The sequence below is a fragment of the Micromys minutus genome (assembly GCF_963924665.1).
Source record: "Micromys minutus genome assembly, chromosome: 4".
NCBI lineage: Eukaryota > Metazoa > Chordata > Mammalia > Rodentia > Muridae > Micromys > Micromys minutus.
This window is the reverse complement of record NC_137973.1, coordinates 42,576,236-42,593,106: the sequence shown is the minus strand read 5'-3', so window position 1 is coordinate 42,593,106 and position 16,871 is coordinate 42,576,236. Positions and strand designations below refer to the sequence as shown.

Genomic DNA, 16,871 nt, shown 5'->3' with positions numbered 1-16,871 from the left:
GAATTTAGCATTCCAATACATAGCATACATACATACAATACAATACATAGCAGCAGACCAAACCTCAACTTAAGACCATTGGAAAATATATTTACATTACAATTCATAACAGTAGCAAAATTACAGTATGGATTTGAATTACTATACGAATAACTGTACAAATTATTATTTTGAAGTAGCAATAAAAATGATTTTATGGTTGGGGGTCACCACAACACGAGGGTATTAAAGGGTCGCACATTAGGGTCGGTGAGAACCACTGCACTGGCCTAACTGGTTTTAGTCCCAGCTGTTTCTCTCCAGCTCCCAACCACTCTAAGCCTTCAGCCTCAGGACAAAGCCTTTCCTTTGTTCTGGGCTGACAAACGATGCTTGTGTGAACTGGGGTGTCAGGCAGGGATCAGAGGAAAAACCAGAGATGCACCTCCCATCTCTCAGAGCTCACAGGGGGCAGGAGGGAGGCTGAAGAGGAGAAAGAGAGGCGGGCCCCAAGGCCTGGGAGAACCCCAAAGAACAGAACAGGCCTGAGGAGCCTGAGAAAGCCTTTTTGAAAAGACTATTCAACAAATAAAAGATAGTCAACAAATATTGAAGGGGTGTGGGGATATATATATATATATATATATATATTGAAACAGGGTCTTATTATGTAGACAGTGTTGGCCTAGATTTACAGAGATCTATTTGCCTCTGCCTCCTGAGCACTGGGGTTAAAGGTGTGTGCCACCACACTCAGCTAATAAAAAAGTTTTTTTTTTTTTTTTTTTGGAAAGAGTCCACAAATGCTGTCTAAAGACACGTGGTCACTGAGTTCCTCTGTCATTAGATACACCCTTCCTCCTCTGATTGTTATTTGGCAGTTACTGAGTACAAACATGTGACCAGACTGAATTCTCTACTTTTTCTGTAATTCTCACCCTGGTCCAAAACTCTGGTGTCCTCCAGATCTTCCTAATGCTGCGACCCTTTAATACAGTTCCTTGGGTTATGGTGACCTCCAACCACAAAATGATTCATTGCTATTCCATAGCTGTAATTTTGATACTGTTATGAATCATAATATAAACATCTGATATGCAAGATATCTGAGATGTTACCCCTCAAAGGGGTCTTACCCCACAGGTTGAGAACCAGTGTTTAAAAAACAAAGGTTGGGCTGGAGAGATGGCTCAGCACTGACTGCTCTTCCAGAGGTCCTGAGTTCAAATCCCAGCAACCACATGGTGGCTCACAACCATCTATAATGAGATCTGATGCCCTCTTCTGGTGTGTCTGAAGACAGCTACAGTGTACTTATATATAATAAATAAATCTTAAAAAAAAAAAACTAAAAACAAACAAACAAAAAACCCAAAGGCTAAATAAATCCCAGATGTGCTGAATCTTGCTTAATTCATTTTCTTCTTTTCTATTTATTTGCTTATAGACACAGCTCATGTACAAATGGGCCATGCCAAAAATCTGTGGTGAGGACCTGGAGGGGGCGGTGAAGCTGCCCGCCTCCGGTGTGAAGACCCGCTGCCCACCCTGTAACCCAGGCTTCTTCAAAACCAACAACAGCACCTGTGAACCTTGCCCATACGGCTCCTACTCCAACGGCTCCGGTAACAGCTCTCTCTGCATCTTACGTCCTCTCTGTCCTAATCGTGACTGTTGGGTGGGCCATGTGAATACCCACAGTAGCCGAATGGACTCTGCCCGTCCACTGAAGGCAGTGAAGGGCAGACCAGTTCTGAGGACCAGGATCAGGACAGAGTTGTCCAGTGTGGATGCTCACTAGAAAGGTCAGGGGGCTGAGGTGACTAGCTGGACAGAATCAGAACCTGTAAGTTATGCTGCACCAAGGAGGGGGCAGGGATAGCGGAGGGCTGTACCTACTAATCCGGATACCGTTGATGGCTCTGTGGGAACCACCTAAAGTACATGAGTAAGATTAAAAGGGACATGGAAGTGGATGTTTTGATAAGTAAGGGCAGCTGACATAGTGGCCCTCTGGCATATCATTGTACCATGGCACCACGTCATCCGTCTGTCAGCAGTTTCAGATGGTGGCTGTAGATTTCCTCCCGGGTAATGGACCTTGTGCTTCCCCTAGATTGTGCCCAGTGCCCAGCAGGAACCGAGCCTGCCGTGGGATTTGAGTACAAATGGTGGAACACGCTGCCCTCCAACATGGAAACCACTGTCCTCAGTGGGGTCAACTTCGAATACAAGGGCCTGACAGGTGAGGGCCTCTCCCCACTTGGCCTGTGCTGTCACTCCCTGCACTCCCGCGGGGAGTGACCCATCCCCTTGAAAGCTCCACTTTATACAGCGGGCATGCCACCCTTGCAAGTTTCAGAGACAGCTAGAAAAAACATGGGCAGGCCAGTCTTGGTGGCTCGTGCCTGTAATCCCAGCACTCAGGAGGTCGAGGCAGGAGCATCACTGTAAATATGAGACAATAGTAAGGTGTGGGCTGGCCTCAGGGTGAAATCCTAGTCAAAACAACAAAACTATTAAACATAAAACAAAAGGGGTCAAGGCAGAAAGATTGCCACAAGATCTGGCCAGCCTGGGAAGTGAGAGAAAGTGGGTGGGGGAGAAAGAGAGAAAGAGGGAGAGAGGACGGTAGCTAAGAAGAAAGAACGTAAGCAAGTTAGTTGTGAGATACCATCTGGTCTGGATACCTTGAAGGACAGGGCTATCTCTAGAGCGATATACATTTGCCAATACCTGGTGCCATCCGGGCATTAACCCTTTCCTCTCCTTCTCCAGGCTGGGAGGTGGCTGGTGACCACATTTATACAGCTGTTGGAGCCTCAGACAATGACTTCATGATTCTCACTCTGGTTGTGCCAGGATTTAGGTGAGGAAAGCCCAAACCAACTTGGCCTCATCCAAATCCACGTACTCGAGAATGTGGTAGAGGAGAGGGCTCCAGAGATGAATCTGTCCAGAAGAGAGGAACACACACAGTGGTCATGTTAACCACACTAGCACATTTTCCTAGTTATCACCAGTGGTTGTCACTTTTTAAGACATTTTTATTTTGTATGTGTATGAGAGTTTGCTCGAATGTATGTATGTGCCCCCATGAGTGACCAGAAGGGGACACTGGATTCCCTAGAGCCGGAGTTACAGGTAGCCATCATGTAGGTGCTAGGAATCAAATCCCAGTACTCTGCAAGAGCAGCCTGTGTTCCCAATCTCTGAGCAGTCTCACCAGAGCCCCCGCTCCCCACCCCGCATGGTGGCTTAGTTTGAATGTCAACTTGATAAGATTTGAAATCACCTAGGAGACATATCTCCAGGTGTGTCAGAAAGGGTATTTTCCAAGGAGAGGAGATCTGTCCTGGATCTTGGGCCACCTCATGTTCAGCTGTTCAGCTGCTGGACTTCCCCAGAATGTGGACTTTTTCCCCTCAGACCATGAGCCAAATAAACCCTTCTCTCTTAAGTTGCTTTCCATCAGGCACTTTATCACAGCAATGAGAAAAATAACCCATCGCTGTGATGTATACTGCCCATGCTGTATTGGCCCACCTGGTTTCTCTCACTGACAGGCCACTTGAATCCTTCCTCCTCACAATAGCCAAGAGAGTCTAAAAAGAGACTTAAAAACAGGGTCATGGTGCCCTTTGCAGGCCGTTTTTTACGCGTTTATTTATTAAACTTATTTCTTTTACTTGGTGTGCATGAGTGTTTTACATGGATATGTATACACATCTGTGTGTGCCCATTGGATGCCCTGGAACTGGCTGCAAGCCACCATATAGGCTCTGGGAATTGAACCTGGGTCCTCAGCAAGAACAACAGCTCTAAACCACAGAGCCATCTCCCCAGCTCATATAAAGTTCATTTTTACTTGAGGCAAGAAAATTGAGCAGGGTTGTTCCTATGAGAAAGCACATTCACACATGGTGTATTGTTGGACATCCACTTTATAATGAGAGATAAAGAAGATATTTATCACCTCCATTCCATAGCCGACAGAGCTAGGTCAAGGTCGTAAAGTTTGGGTGACATAATCGGACTTCGTTCCCACTTCTTTCCAACAAACACCTTATCTAGGTCCCCCAAACCTTTAGCTAGCCCTTTCTGCTGTGTGGACTCTTCAAACAGCCCTTCTTGGCCTCTGAGATGACATTCCATGTCTCTCTCACAGACCTCCAGAGTCTGTGATGGCAGACACAGAGAACAAAGAGGTGGCCAGGATCACATTTGTCTTCGAGACCATCTGCTCTGTGAACTGTGAGCTCTACTTCATGGTGGTATGTTTCTTCTCCTAACTAGATGGGGGTTTCCATGGGAAGGTTGGCCCAGCATGTCCCAGCAGTGAGGTAATATACTGGACACCCATCACGGTGATTCCACAGAGCAAGAGCCTGGAGTGACTTCCAGGGATGCTGTAGTACTTACCCCAGGTCTGACCAGTGTGTTAGCCCACAGCGTAGTGTTTGCCTCGTGTAACAGCCTTGCCTTCCTCACTTGCCTCTCCTGGGCTCAGGGCATGAATTCCAGGACCAATACTCCAGTGGAGACATGGAAAGGCACCAAAGGCAAACAGTCCTATACCTACACCATCGAGGAAAACGCTACTGTGAGCTTCACGTGGGCCTTCCAGAGGACCACCCTCCACGAGACAGTGAGTCCCTCTTCGCAGGTGCAGCCCGTGAGCGCAGGGTTCCTGCCATGAGCTCATGCATGCTTCTGAGTTCATAATCTAGAGGAGCCAAGTAGAATGCTTAACAGGGCCCTCTGAGGGCTCCAGCCTTTTCTAAATGACTTCCAGGGAAGATGACATTGAATATCTTCGATCATCTCTCCCCCGTCCTTGGCAGTCTTTTTAAGAAAAATCACTTTGCCTTTCTTTCATTTTTTTTTTTTTTTTTTTTTGAAACAGGGCCTTGGTATGTAACTCAGGCTGACCTGGAACCTGTAATCCTCCTGCCTTAGCCTTCCCAAAACTTGGCTTTATTTTCTTAACTCAGAAAACATACAGATGTATTGCAGAAAACACAACCAACCTGGGCTATAGAGTGGAATCTGTCTCAAAACAAAGAAACAAACAAACAAACCACCCATCATCTTGTTACCCACAGAAAACCCAGTTACTGTCTTGGAGAGTGTGGATTCTTTGTTTCTATGTCTCTCTCTCTCTGCACCTCTCTCTCTGCACCGAATATGTATAACAAGTATACTCTCACTTCTAACTCCTACTCCTCAGTCTCTGGTGTTTTAGAGACAGGGTCTTATAATATAGCACAGGCTGGTTGCCTTCCACTTGAGCTCCTTCTGCCTCTACCTCCTGAGTTTAGGGAATATAGGGTAGTAAGACTACACCTAGTCCTAGTTTTGATTAAAGACCCCCCATATATATTTTTTAATCTCCTATAAATTCCCCATGGTGCATAACATTTTTACCTGAAACTTAAAGGGTTGGGCTTGTTATTAGTTACACAAAATACATAAAAGCCATTGTTCTTTTTTAAGTTAAACTGTTTATTTACTTAACTTTGTTTTTTTTTTTTTTTTTTTTTTTTTGAGACAGGGTTTCTGGTTTCTCTGTGTGGCCTTGGCTGTCCTGAACTCATTATGCAAACTAGGCAGACCTCAAACTCACAGAGATCCACCTGCTTCTGCCTCCCAAGTGCTGGGGTTAAAGGGGTGTGCCACCACCACCCAGCTCACAGTTTACTTTTAGTATCGTACAAAGAGCTACTAAATAAAGTGAAAAAGATGCTTCCAGCGGTTCAGTCAGTACCAGCTGTTGCCATGGAGCCCAAGGACCTGGGTTTGATCTCTAGCATCCATGTGAAAACCAGGACATGAGACAGTTCAGTGAGAGACCCTGTCTCAAAACAATGAGACAGTGATAAAAAGAAGGTCTGATGTCCACGTCTGGCTTCTACATGCATGCTCACATATGTGCCTGCACATTCAAATACACATATACACAGGCACACATGTGCACACACACAAGTAAAGTGAAGATAAGCACACATTTTTGTAAGATACAATGTCACAGTACTCTTTTCTTCCTATGGCTACTTCTGCCTGAGGCCTCTCCTTTCTCTGCTTTTGTTTCCTATCTCCAGGGAAGAAAGTATACCAATGACGTCGCCAAGATCTACTCCATCAATGTCACCAACGTCATGGGGGGCGTGGCCTCCTACTGCCGTCCCTGTGCCCTAGAAGCCTCTGATTTGGGCTCCTGCACCTCTTGTCCTGCTGGACATTACATCAACCGGGATTCTGGAACCTGCCACCTCTGTCCCTCTAACACCATCCTGAAGGCTCACCAGCCTTATGGTGCACAGGCCTGTGTGCCCTGTGGTCCAGGGACCAAGAGCAACAAGGTGCCACCAGTCTGCCAGGCTTGCACGGGTGCTGGGTTCTTAATGGGATTCTCCAGGGGCTGATACTCACATGCTCCCCCTTGGAGACCCCCCACCTTATTCCCATGCTCAGGTTGCTGTGGAGGAGACACTAACCAGGAGGTGACTGTGGGTGGTGAGTTCTTAGCAGGAGAATTTGTCTTCCCTCTGTGGGAGACAAGTCACATATTCAGTTGGTGACAATTAGTGACCCTGTAGTCCAGAGGTTTGGCATCTGTGCAAAGACCTGAAGGGAAGAAATAGTGGGGTCTGTGGCCCAAACTTAGCTCATTGCCACAGTAATCTGCCCCCTCTGCTTTAGAAAGGTGAGTCAACCTTTGCTGGTACTGGTTATTCATTGGCATTGCTGCCCTCCGAGCAGAGGGGATATAAAAATCCAGTGTAGCCAAACACTGATACTGCCCCCAAGCAGTTTCACAACCAAGAACAGACACCTATGAGCCAGGCACGGTGACACCTATCAGTAACCCTACACTTGGGAGGCCGAGGAGAGAAAGTCGGGAGCCCAAGGTTATTCTTATCTACCTACACAGCAAGTTTGAGACCAGCATAGAAGTCATGAGCCCCCGTCTCAAAAATCAATAAATAAATAAAACAAAATAAAACCCCAAACAAAGTACATATGAAGAAAAGGTCTTAGATAGTCATTAACATTTAAAATTAATTTGTATTTTACTGATCACACCAGGGAGACATCTATCAGACCTTATTCATTCATTTAAATTTATTTATTATATATTTATGACACCAGGTCCTATGTAGTTCAGACTGACTTCAAACACTATGTAGTCTTGCTCTATTTATCTGCAAAGTGTGTACATTCATTGTATAGACACCTGAAAGTCTCTTAGGGCTGTGGTTCTCAGCCATTGAGTGGGGGCCGCATATCAGATATTTACAGTATAATTTATAACAGCAAAATTACAGCTACAAGGTAGCAATGAAGATAATTTTATGGTTTGGTGTCTTAAAGGGTCTTAGAGGGTCACAGCATTAGGAAGGTTGAGGACCACTGTTTTAGGGAGTACCTGGGACATTCTCCAGTCTTCTTCCCCTGGAGCTCCCTCTGCTGCTGGTGGGGAGAATGGCAACATGTCAGACTGCCTCTGACGGGTCCCTAACATACAAGTAATCAGAAGTAAAAGCTCCTTCAGCAGCTCTGTTTCTTCCAGAGAACTCCAGCAAAAGAAAGCAAGTTTCAGTATGTTTGAAATGGCCGTGTGTGTGCATCTGTCTGTCTGTGTATCTGTGTGTGAGTCTGTGTGTCTGTGTGTGTCTATTTGTGTGTGTCTGTCTGTGTGTGCATGTGCTTGTGTGTGCATGTGTCTGTGTGTGTGCACGTCTGTCTGTCTGTCTGTGTCTGTGTGTGTCTGTGTGTGTGTGTGTGTGTGTGTGTGTGTGTAAGTTTCTTTCTTGCCATTCTGGAGTGCTTATTTCAGTTAAGGTCTCGCTGTCTTGTGCTTGAAAGACAAGCTTGGTCACAGCACATGCCCAGCCTGCACAAGACTCTAGGTTTGATTCTTAGCACTATTAAAAACAGACAGACCAATGAGCACTGGCATCTAGGAACCTCAGAGTTCTGCAGTGGGATGCATGTGCCACAGTAAGTCATAGGCCTATTCAAAGACTTTGAGACAAGGAGACATTTAGTGGACACGAATAAAAAGTGTGTCAGACATATTGGAACAGGGATCATTGGCCACCATGATCAACAAGAGAGTGGCATCAGTCCAAGGCTGAGTGGACAGTTGCCCACTTTTTACAAGTTGTTCTTGTAAAAGTCTTTTGTGTGTGTATAGGGGTGTCCTTGTAAGGACAGAAACACTGGTGCTTCTGTCCGGGTTTCATGACAGCCACCACCCACAGGCAATTGTATACGAACCCACTTCACGTTCATTTTGCATGTGCCAATCAAGAGCAAGGGAGATCAGATAGGTGTCTGCTCCACTTCTTTTGAAGACCACCTCAGTCCTTCCTCCTCATTCATTTCATTCCTGCTGGAGCAGATTGTGGGGAAGGTCCACGGTCCTCCCCTGCAGCCCTCAAAGCCTTAGGCTGGCCCTTGATGGGACTCTTTCACCCTTCAGGCCTCAGGCTGGCCCTTGACCAGACCCTTTCCCCCTCAGATCCACTCTGTCTGCTACAATGACTGCACCTTCTCCCGAAGCACTCCCAGCAGGACTTTCAACTACAACTTCTCAGCTCTGGCAGGCACTGCCTCTCTGGCAGGAGCACCGAGCTTCACCTCAAAGGGGCTGAAGTACTTTCATCATTTCACCCTGAGTCTCTGTGGGAACCAGGTAAGCTGTGTGGGCTAGCTGTATGAGCATTGGAAAGTGGTCTAGGGGCCACATGTGAGCACAGGTGGCAAACAAAACAAACAACACCACAGAATCTCTGAGGCAGCCTAGGAAGGAGAGGATTTAGGAGGTTTAAGTAACTTGTAGCCAGTGTCCCAGAGGGAGCGAGTGGGGAGAGCTAATGTGGGGAATCTGGGGTACCGGCCCTTCTAGGCCCGTCTATTCCTGTTTCAGCCTCCCCAGTGCAAGGTATACACTCAACTCCATGGCTGGTCATGGCAAGGCTAGTAAAGACCAGAGGTGCCAGTCATGGTGGCACAGACACAATCCCAGCCCTCAGAAGGTTGAGGCAGAAGAATCTGGAATTTGAAGCCAAAAAAAAAAAAAAAAAAAGCCTGGAAGAGAAGCCGGTTTATTTCCCTCACACATAGTTTGCTTTGTTTTATTTTGCTCTTTCACAAAACAGAAGGGAGAGGCTGAGAAGCCAGAACAGTGTAGCAAGCATACGGCCCTGAGTTCACTCTCCCAGAACTGCCCTTACTTCCAAAAGGTTATCCAGACTTACAAGCCTTTGAGTACCTAGTAATCCCATGTATTTGGGGCGAGGGTGAAGCAGGGTTTTCATTAGTTCTAGGTACCTCTAGGCTATTTAGCAAAATCCCATCAAAACAAACCAAAAACAAAGCCAAAGACAGAGGGACCTGACTGCTCTTCAGACATCCTGCCTCAAGTTGCTGGGAGTATGTCCAGACAGTGCTTCTAAGACAGACAGCTGAACCATTGCACCAAGGGAGCAAGAAGGGGCAAAAGCCAGCCCTAATGTTCCAGTAAATGTCACTGGCCTCAGGGCTCAGTTACATAGCTTAGCTGTCTAGAGGATGTACCCAGATACAGAAGGACCCCCAGATGGTTAGAACTCCAAAGCAGCTGCTACCGGCACAGTGGAAGTGACCACAGGGAAGTACAAGGCCAGCGTCTAGAAACTGGGACAAAATCTTTACCCTCTTCTCCGCCCCGCCCCTTCCCCTCTTCAATCTTGTGAGTTACTCTGCTGCAGCATAGGATGGGGAAGCCTACCTTTTAGATGTGTGGGGAAATGTTCCCTGTTCCCCTTTGGGACTCTTCTGTGATCACTTGCTTTCTTCTACATGTGCCCCACCAGGGGAAAAAAATGTCTGTGTGCACAGACAATGTCACTGACCTCCGGATCCCTGAGGGTGAGGCCGGTTTCTCAAAGTCTGTCACAGCCTATGTCTGCCAAGTGGTCATCATCCCCTCTGAGGTGATGGGTTACAAGGCTGGGGTGTCCTCACAGCCAGTCAGTCTTGCTGACAGACTTATTGGTGAGTAATCCAGTTACCCTAGGTTTGCTTGAGTGTCTTGTCTCTGTGTGTGTCTGTGTGTCTATCTCAGTGTTTGTGTGTATGTGTGACTCTTTGTGTATGTGTATATCTGTGTTTGTGTCTCTCTGTGTGGCTATGTTTGTGTATGTGTATATATGTGTCTGTGTACCTCTTTGTATGTCTGTGTATGTGTCTCTCTGTGTGTCTATGTTTATGTACGTGTCTTTGTGTGTATCTGTGCGTAGGTTTGTGTGTGTATCTTGTGTGTCTGTGTTTGCATTTGTATCTGTGTGTGTTTCTCTCTGTGTGTATGTGTGTATCTCTGGGTGTTTCTGTTTGCATCTCTGTCTGTGTGTATGTTTCTGTATATGTGTGTCTGTATATTTGTGTTTGTGGGGGTCTCTGTGTGTTTGTGTGGGTCTTTGTGTCTCTCTCCCTGTCTATGTGTTTCTTTGTGTGTCTATGTATGTCTCTCTGTCTCTTTGTCTGTCTCTTTGTGTGTGTGTGTGTGCATTAATGAATATGAAGCTGGTGGCTGCAAGGTACATGGCCTCATATGAGGAGCCCAACCTCCTGATCGTTTTAAACTCCATTCCGTGTACCCCTGACATCTCTGATAAACCTGGGGTTCACTTTTGCATGAGCCACTCGGTGATATGACGAAATAAAGGTTGGCTGTTGACAGACCCTGAAAGTGTTGAGGTATCACCAGTTAACAGTATAAGCAAGAACTAACCAGGAGCTCTGGTTTGACAGGAGTGTCAACAGACATGAGTTTGGATGGAATCGTCTCCCCAGTTGAACTTTTTCACCCAGAGACCTCAGGGATCCCGGACGTAGTCTTCTATTTTAGGTGAGGATGAAAGACCAGGCTAAAAGCAAGTGAAACCTCAGACTCTCCCACAAAATCACACCCCTTCATCTACCTCCTACTTGTCAAGCCTGAACAGGATTGATTGAGGTCTAAGGCTACCTAGTCATCAGAGAAAAAGCTGGCTTAACTTTGACATTAGCTTTTTGCATATCCCTGGGGCCATTATGCGCTGGGTCAAAGAGAAAGATAAAGGATCTGCCAGAGACTCCCCTTCCCTTTAGGAGGTCCCAGTATGTGCTAGCCTTGTCTTTCTTAGGCCAGGGCACTGCCCCCTTGATTAGATTCCTCTGGTCTCCACTCTCTCCACATAAGGACCAAAGTTTGTGTCCTCCCTGTCTATCAAGGAGAACCTGGATCCCTACTTGCCCAGATCACCCCATGTTGATCCCATACAGTGGCTCCCTAGTGACAGCTGAGTGAGCCCTTCCCTCATGACATTGGCTTTTGCTGCAGATCCAATGATGTGACTCAGTCCTGCAGTTCTGGAAGATCAACCACCATTCGCCTCAGATGCAACCCAATGAAAGCTGTTCCCGGCACCATTCGGCTACCCAGGTAATCTGTGGAGGGAGGCTACACCAGCCACAGCTGGGACTCACACCATCCCAAGATGCAGACACTGATTTTAAAAAGAAAAAAAAATCACTTTAGATCCATTAATGGGCTCTTGGAGGGGCACATGGCCCCTAGATCTTACCTCAAAGTAAAACAATTAAGCAGGGTGTGGTGGTTCATGTCTTTAATCCCAGCACTTGGGAGGCAGAGAGGTAGATGGATCTCCAAGTTGAAGACCAGCTTTGTCTCCAGATCAAGTTTTAGGCCACTAGGATGACATAGTTCCATATTGTCTGAAAAGGGGAGAGGGACAGGATCTATGCTCTATCAGTAGTATGGAAGTAGGAAAAGCCTCCTTACATTGTGTCACACACAGCCAAGCACAAGCTTATTCAAAAATCAAGCAAGCATGGGAGTGCATTCCTGTAACCCTGGTAACCCTGTACTTAGGAGATACAGACAGAGGAACCAAGACAGTTTTGCATATTCCTGGGGCCATTATACACTGAGGCAGGGAGAATCATGGAGGATCTGTCAGAGACTTCCTTTCCCTGAACGACATCCCAGTACGTTTGCTTTGATTTTTTTTTCTAGGTGAGGCCAGTACATTGCAGCCTTGACTAGCTTTACCTGGTCTTCACCTCTCCATATAAAGACCAAAGTCTGTGCCCCAGTCGAGGTTGATCTCAGCTACATAGTAAATTCAATATCAGCCTAGACTACAGGCGCGCACACACACACACACACACACACACACACACATGCTTGCATTGGCATGCCCACATGCATACTCACAGTCATATATACAGCAAAAGCCAGGGCTGAGGAAATAGCTCAGCAGTGACAGTGCACAAGCATGAAGCCCCGAGTTTGCTCCCTACCAGCTAAGTCCTGTGCCAAGCATGGTGTCACACTTGGAATCCCTGTGTTGGACAGCTGGAGTCAGGGGATCTGTGGAACTCACTGGACAAGCCAACCTAGCCTAATCAGCATGTCCCAGGCCTCCCCCTGCCCCCCGAAATAAACAAAGTGGGACAACACCCAAGCACAGGCATAATCCACATCTACACATGAACTCCATCTCAACTACAATCCCACAGCCAGGCAGATGTATGAAAATGGCCACTGTAAAATGTGGTACATCTGTGGTAGAACAGTCTCCTAGGGGGTCCTAGAGCTCAGACATCTTAGATTGAGCTCTCGGTTTGACATCAGCAGAAACAGGTAGGGATATTGGAGACTAAACTGTCAGGTGGCCATGGTGACTTATCCATTCATTTTCAGCACTTGGGAGGCTAGGCCATGGCATTACTGCGAGTGTAAGGCCTGACTAGGTTACAGAGTGAGACCTTGTCTCAAAAAGAAAGGGAGGAAAGAAGGAGTATAGGAAGGAAGAAGAAAAGGAGGAAGGAAGGTTAGAAGGAAGGAAGAAAAGATGAAGAAAGGAAGGAAGGAAGGAAAGAAGGAAGGTAGGGAGGAAGGAAGGAAGGAAGAAAGGAAGGAAGGAAGGAAGGAAGGAAGGAAAGAAGGAAGGGGGTGAGGGAACACCTGAGTTAAGGTCAGGTTGACAGAAACATTTGGGGGAGAGAGAAGATGAATCAGGCAAGAAATGTTACAGGCCTCCAATGTGACAACTGGTCTCCTTTCTACTTTGCTAGCATGTGTTCTGATGGGACCTGTGATGGCTGTAACTTCCACTTCCTGTGGGAGAGTGTGGCTGCTTGTCCACTCTGCTCAGCCTCTGACTACCACACGTTTGTCAGCAGTTGTGTGGCTGGGATCCAGGTAGGTTGTCCTCTGCCCGGCAATACCGGGAGGAGAAAGGGGGTTATGAGTTCTGAGGTCCTTGTTTTTCTCCCCAACAGAAGACTACTTACGTGTGGCGAGAACCAAAGCTGTGCTCTGGGGGCATTGCCCTGCCTGAGCAGAGAGTCACCATCTGCAAAACCATCGATTTCTGGTTAAAAGTGGGCATCTCGGCTGGCACCTGCACCGCCATCCTGCTCACTGTCTTGACCTGCTACTTTTGGAAGAAGAATCAAAAGTACATGGTGGGGTGTTGGGGTCTGAGGGAGGTCAGAGTAGGATCCTTGAGCCAGGGTATTACTGAGAATTTTCCTTAGAGTTGACTACTGACCCTGTGATTGACCAGAGACTTTTAGAGATACTCATCCACTGTAGGTCTTGGTTATCTTTGTTCTTGAGCAGGAATAGCTGTCTAAAAGTGGCTATAACGTTTTCTAAAGAGAAACCAAATCAGGTGAGGCAGTGCATGCCTTTAATGCCAGTAGTTAGGAGGCAGAGACAACTAGATTTCTGTGAGTTCAAGGCTAGCTTGGTCTATACAATAAGACACTCTCTCAAAGAAAAGAACAATAAAAACACCCAAAACAAAACAAAAAACCAACAACAACCCCCCAAAAAAAATAAAAAAGAAAGAATCATTAAACAGAGGTTGTAGATCAGTGGTAAAGTACTTGCCTACCATGGATTCAAAGTCTAGCAAAAGAGAAGAATGTTCTTAATTTGTGGTTTTGTGGTTTTTATTAACAATGAAAAAGCAAAGTGTAGTGGTAAATGCCTGTAATCCTAACACTTTGGAGGTAGAGGCCAGAAAACTCAGAGTTCAGGATCATTCTCCAACTGCATAGCAGTTCTGGAACAGCCAGGGCTAAATGAAACCCTGTCTCATAAAATCCAAAACCAACCAAACAAGGCATGACTTTATAATTTCAGTATTTCTGGTAACCCTTGACATCCCAGAAAGAAACAAGCAACCTTGAAGAAAAAAGATGAGTAAACTGGAAAGCGAGAGCCCTTTGTTCCCCTGTCCCCCGTGCCATTTTTCCCTTACTGTGACAGGCGGTGTCTAGTAGCCCAGTCTTTCCCCCTTGCTCCCGAATTCTCATTTCTTACCGTCTCCATCCCTTGCTTCACAGGTTAGAATACAAATACTCCAAACTGGTAATGAACGCTACTCTTAAAGACTGTGACCTGCCAGCAGCAGACAGCTGTGCCATCATGGAAGAAGAGGACGTGGAAGATGACCTCATCTTTACCAGCAAGAAGTCCCTCTTCGGGAAGATCAAATCCTTTACCTCCAAGGTAGGGAGGGACTAGAAGTGAACAAAAAGTCAGCTTGGGGTAAGGTGTGGACACTTGGACACTGAGTAGCCCAGCTCCCCACAAGACCTCTACTCTGATCCCCACTCCCAGTATTCTCATGGCCTCTTCTAATAATATCACCATCTTCCCTCTGTAGCTCACATCGGTGCTCTCTTCCCTGGAGCTCAGCCTGCTCTGAACAGGCTCCTTCCTCCCAGTGTGTATTCTGGTGGGTGGGTTGTTAGGGTCTTTTAGCTTCCGGATGGAGTATTGAACCATTTGTATGTAATAGTTACACATACACACACACACACAGAGAGAGAGAGAGAGAGAGAGAGACAGAGAGACAGAGAGAGAGACAGACAGACAGACAGACAGACAGGCAGGCAGGCAGGCAGGCAGAGACAGACAGACAGGCAGGCAGAGACAGAGACAGACAGAGACAAACAGATACATAGAGAGGCAGAGAGAGATCTTTTATTTCCCTTTTAATGAAGAGGAGGCCATCTTTAACCAGTGGAGGGTGCTATCCCTAAGGTGTGTCCGCCACCCCACCCCCCCATCCTGAGTGTCTGACTCATAGCCAAGCCTAAACTGCAGCTGCTATGTAATTCTGAACTGGGCTGGCTGGCTCTGTGTGGGTGTGTGCGGGAGTGTGAAGCTCATAAATGCAATATAGACACCACTGTCTCTGGGCATGGGCCAGCAGGGGGCATCCAAACAGTTTCTCCCAAACATGCATCTGACCACTGCACAAGGGAGTCTTTCAAACAGTGTGAATGCTGAGGGCACAAGAGTCCGCTGAAGAAGGGGTTGGCCTTCTGCAATGCCTGGGTCTTCTTTCCTTTGTGCTGACTTGTCAGGGTGACTCCCTTGGCCAACGCGGGCCTTGAGGGTTTTTATTTTCTTCTCCCACCAGTGAGAGACAGTTACCCTGAGTACCTCTTAGGTTCTGACTGGGACTTCTAGAACTCAGCAAAGATGCAAACCAGGAATCGTGATTCTCTTGTTCTCTTTGGGAGGCTAACTTCTTCCTATGCTCCGGCAAAACCACCGAAAGCAGGAAGTCCAGAAGGGTTCTTCTGTCACCCATTTTCTATTTCTCTTTTTTGTCCCCTTAATTTGCCCTTGGGCAGCAGCCAGCTCCTGTCTCTCTTTCAGAGGACCCCTGATGGATTTGACTCGGTGCCATTGAAGACGTCTTCAGGAGGCCCAGACATGGACCTGTGAGAGGTCCTGCCTCGCCCCCCTTCTCGCCTGGGCACATTACCCTGCAGGCCTGTGGCAGCTTAGGTGCCAGCATCCTGCACTCCCCGCTGCTGGGAATCTCTTCATTGTGGCCTTATCAGAAGTTTGGATTTCAGACACTTGTTTTTTATAGACTACCCAAACCTTTCTCTCCGCCTGCCTCAAACCTACCAAATATACCCACACTTTGTGTATTGTTTCCTTGCTTACATCCTGTTTTCTAAAACAGCCCACCCACGGAGCCACACCCTCATCTTCCCAGAATTCCTAGAGTTTTTGAGTGAAGGCAGTCTTTTTTAAGTGTGAAATTGACTTCCGGCCTTCTGTTTGAGGGCAGGAGCAGCTGGGGGGTTTTCTGGTCAGATAAAAGCTTTCAGCTCATGGTATCTTTAGAAAGGACAGTCCTCAGAGCAGCCTCATTCATTTCTCTTGGGTAATGAGTTTGAGTAGGGAGCAGTGGACAGTCTGAGGGCAAGGCGGGTGAAGCCTGTGTAAGAAAAGACTGGAAAAACACAAAGAAAGGCAAGAACAAAAGCGGGGGTGGGGGTGGCAGGTGTTGTTCGTTCTGCTTTATACCCAGGTACCTCATTTTCTTCTTTTTAAATGATAAATATTCTCACTAAAGGGAAAGGAAGCTATTTATCAAGAACCTGTCCAGAGTCCTACTAGATCTAATCCCCATGACTGTTTTTGTCAATCTCACATCTCCTTGTGACATTAGAAAGAACCAGGTAAGTCTAGTTATAATCTTCTACTAGCTTTGCTGGAAGGTAGTAAACACTTACCAGTGAGGAACACCCCCATCTGTGAATGCCTCAGTCCTAGAGGCCTAGAGCATCATGGGATGGAGACCTAGAACATCATGGGATGGAGCATCTTATTTAGAAAGAACACAGAGGACCGGGGATTTAATGGGGCAGTATTAGACTCCAGCCCACTGTGGCATGAACCAGCTATGGTCATGATATCTGTTTCTGACTTTATCTTACTTGCTAGATCACAAAGTTATAAACTTCTAGACTGACCAAAAAGGAGATGAACGTCAGGCAGATACAAACCAATCTTC

The 16,871-nt window shown here is 46.7% G+C and overlaps 1 protein-coding gene across 4 annotated transcripts in view; it reads left to right on the top strand.

The window, feature by feature from the left end:
* Nucleotides 1-15,803, top strand: part of ELAPOR1 (endosome-lysosome associated apoptosis and autophagy regulator 1) — a gene marked incomplete at both ends in the record, with an annotated part of 73,233 nt that extends 57,430 nt beyond the window's left edge. For 2 of the 4 annotated variants that reach the window (XM_080915500.1, XM_080915498.1), the window contains 14 exons: nucleotides 1,427-1,604; nucleotides 2,096-2,224; nucleotides 2,758-2,848; nucleotides 4,148-4,253; nucleotides 4,490-4,627; nucleotides 6,081-6,341; nucleotides 8,507-8,680; nucleotides 9,843-10,023; nucleotides 10,780-10,876; nucleotides 11,351-11,452; nucleotides 13,111-13,237; nucleotides 13,318-13,496; nucleotides 14,392-14,557; nucleotides 15,719-15,803. In XM_080915500.1, the coding sequence (XP_080771626.1) occupies nucleotides 1,427-1,604; nucleotides 2,096-2,224; nucleotides 2,758-2,848; nucleotides 4,148-4,253; nucleotides 4,490-4,627; nucleotides 6,081-6,341; nucleotides 8,507-8,680; nucleotides 9,843-10,023; nucleotides 10,780-10,876; nucleotides 11,351-11,452; nucleotides 13,111-13,237; nucleotides 13,318-13,496; nucleotides 14,392-14,557; nucleotides 15,719-15,787 (1,998 nt within the window). Of the gene's footprint in view, nucleotides 1-1,426; nucleotides 1,605-2,095; nucleotides 2,225-2,757; nucleotides 2,849-4,147; nucleotides 4,254-4,489; nucleotides 4,628-6,080; nucleotides 6,342-8,506; nucleotides 8,681-9,842; nucleotides 10,024-10,779; nucleotides 10,877-11,350; nucleotides 11,453-13,110; nucleotides 13,238-13,317; nucleotides 13,497-14,391; nucleotides 14,558-15,679 lie in introns of all 4 variants that reach the window. The other 2 variants (XM_080915499.1, XM_080915497.1) reach the window with 2 other exon arrangements.
* Nucleotides 15,804-16,871: the final 1,068 nt, after the last annotated feature.